This window comes from Microtus ochrogaster, chromosome 8, assembly GCF_000317375.1.
Source record: "Microtus ochrogaster isolate Prairie Vole_2 chromosome 8, MicOch1.0, whole genome shotgun sequence".
NCBI classification, from domain to species: Eukaryota; Metazoa; Chordata; class Mammalia; order Rodentia; family Cricetidae; genus Microtus; species Microtus ochrogaster.
In genome coordinates, this window is record NC_022015.1 from 43,105,223 (window position 1) to 43,106,126 (window position 904).

General features: G+C 42.7%; 1 protein-coding gene across 1 annotated transcript in view; it reads left to right on the forward strand.

The window, feature by feature from the left end:
- Window positions 1-904, forward strand: part of Ahnak (AHNAK nucleoprotein) — a 31,454-nt gene that overhangs the window by 16,257 nt on the left and 14,293 nt on the right. Inside the window, exon 6 of the mRNA XM_026781325.1 lies at window positions 1-900. Within this exon, the coding sequence (XP_026637126.1) occupies window positions 1-900 (900 nt within the window). The remainder of the gene's footprint in view (window positions 901-904) is intronic.

The following is a 904-nucleotide window of genomic DNA, read 5'->3' on the forward strand; positions in this document are numbered from 1 at the left end:
TTAAGGGGCCCAAAGGAAAAGCAGATGTGGATGTATCATTGCCTGATGTAGAGGGTGAAATAAAAGTTCCAGATGTGGATGTTAAAGGGCCCAAAGTTGGCATTGATGCTCCAGATGTTGAAGTTCATGGCCCAGACTGGCACCTTAAGATGCCTAAAATGAAAATGCCCAAGTTCAGTATGCCTGGCTTCAAAGGAGAAGGCCCAGAAGTTGACATCCCTAAGGCCAACATTGATGTCTCAGGACCCAAGGTAGACATTAATGTTCCAGATGTAAATATTGAAGGTCCAGATACAAAACTAAAAGGGCCAAAATTTAAGATGCCAGAAATGAATATAAAGCCTCAGAAGATATCCATGCCAGATGTTAGCTTGAATTTGAAAGGCCCTAAAGTGAAAGGAGACTATGATGTTCCAAAAGTGGGAGGAGAAATAAAAGCTCCTGCTGTTGATATCAAAGGCCCCCAAGTAGATGTACCAGATGTGGATGTTCACGGCCCAGACTGGCACCTGAAGATGCCTAAGGTAAAAATGCCCAAGTTCAGTATGCCTGGCTTCAAAGGAGAGGGCCCTGAAGTGGATGTAAATCTTCAAAAGGCCAACATTGATGTCTCAGGACCCAAAGTAAACATTGATGTTCCAGATGTGAATATTGAAGCTCCAGAAGGGAAACTAAAGGGCCCCAAGTTCAAGATGCCGAGCATGAATATACAGACACACAAAATCTCTATGCCTGATGTTGGTCTTAATCTGAAAGGACCTAAACTGAAAAGTGATGTAGATGTTTCTCTTCCAAAACTGGAAGGAAATTTGAAAGGTCCTGAAGTTGATGTTAAAGTCCCTAAGGTGGATGTGGATGTTGGTGATATTGATATTGAATGTCCAGAAGGGAAGTTGAAGGGTCC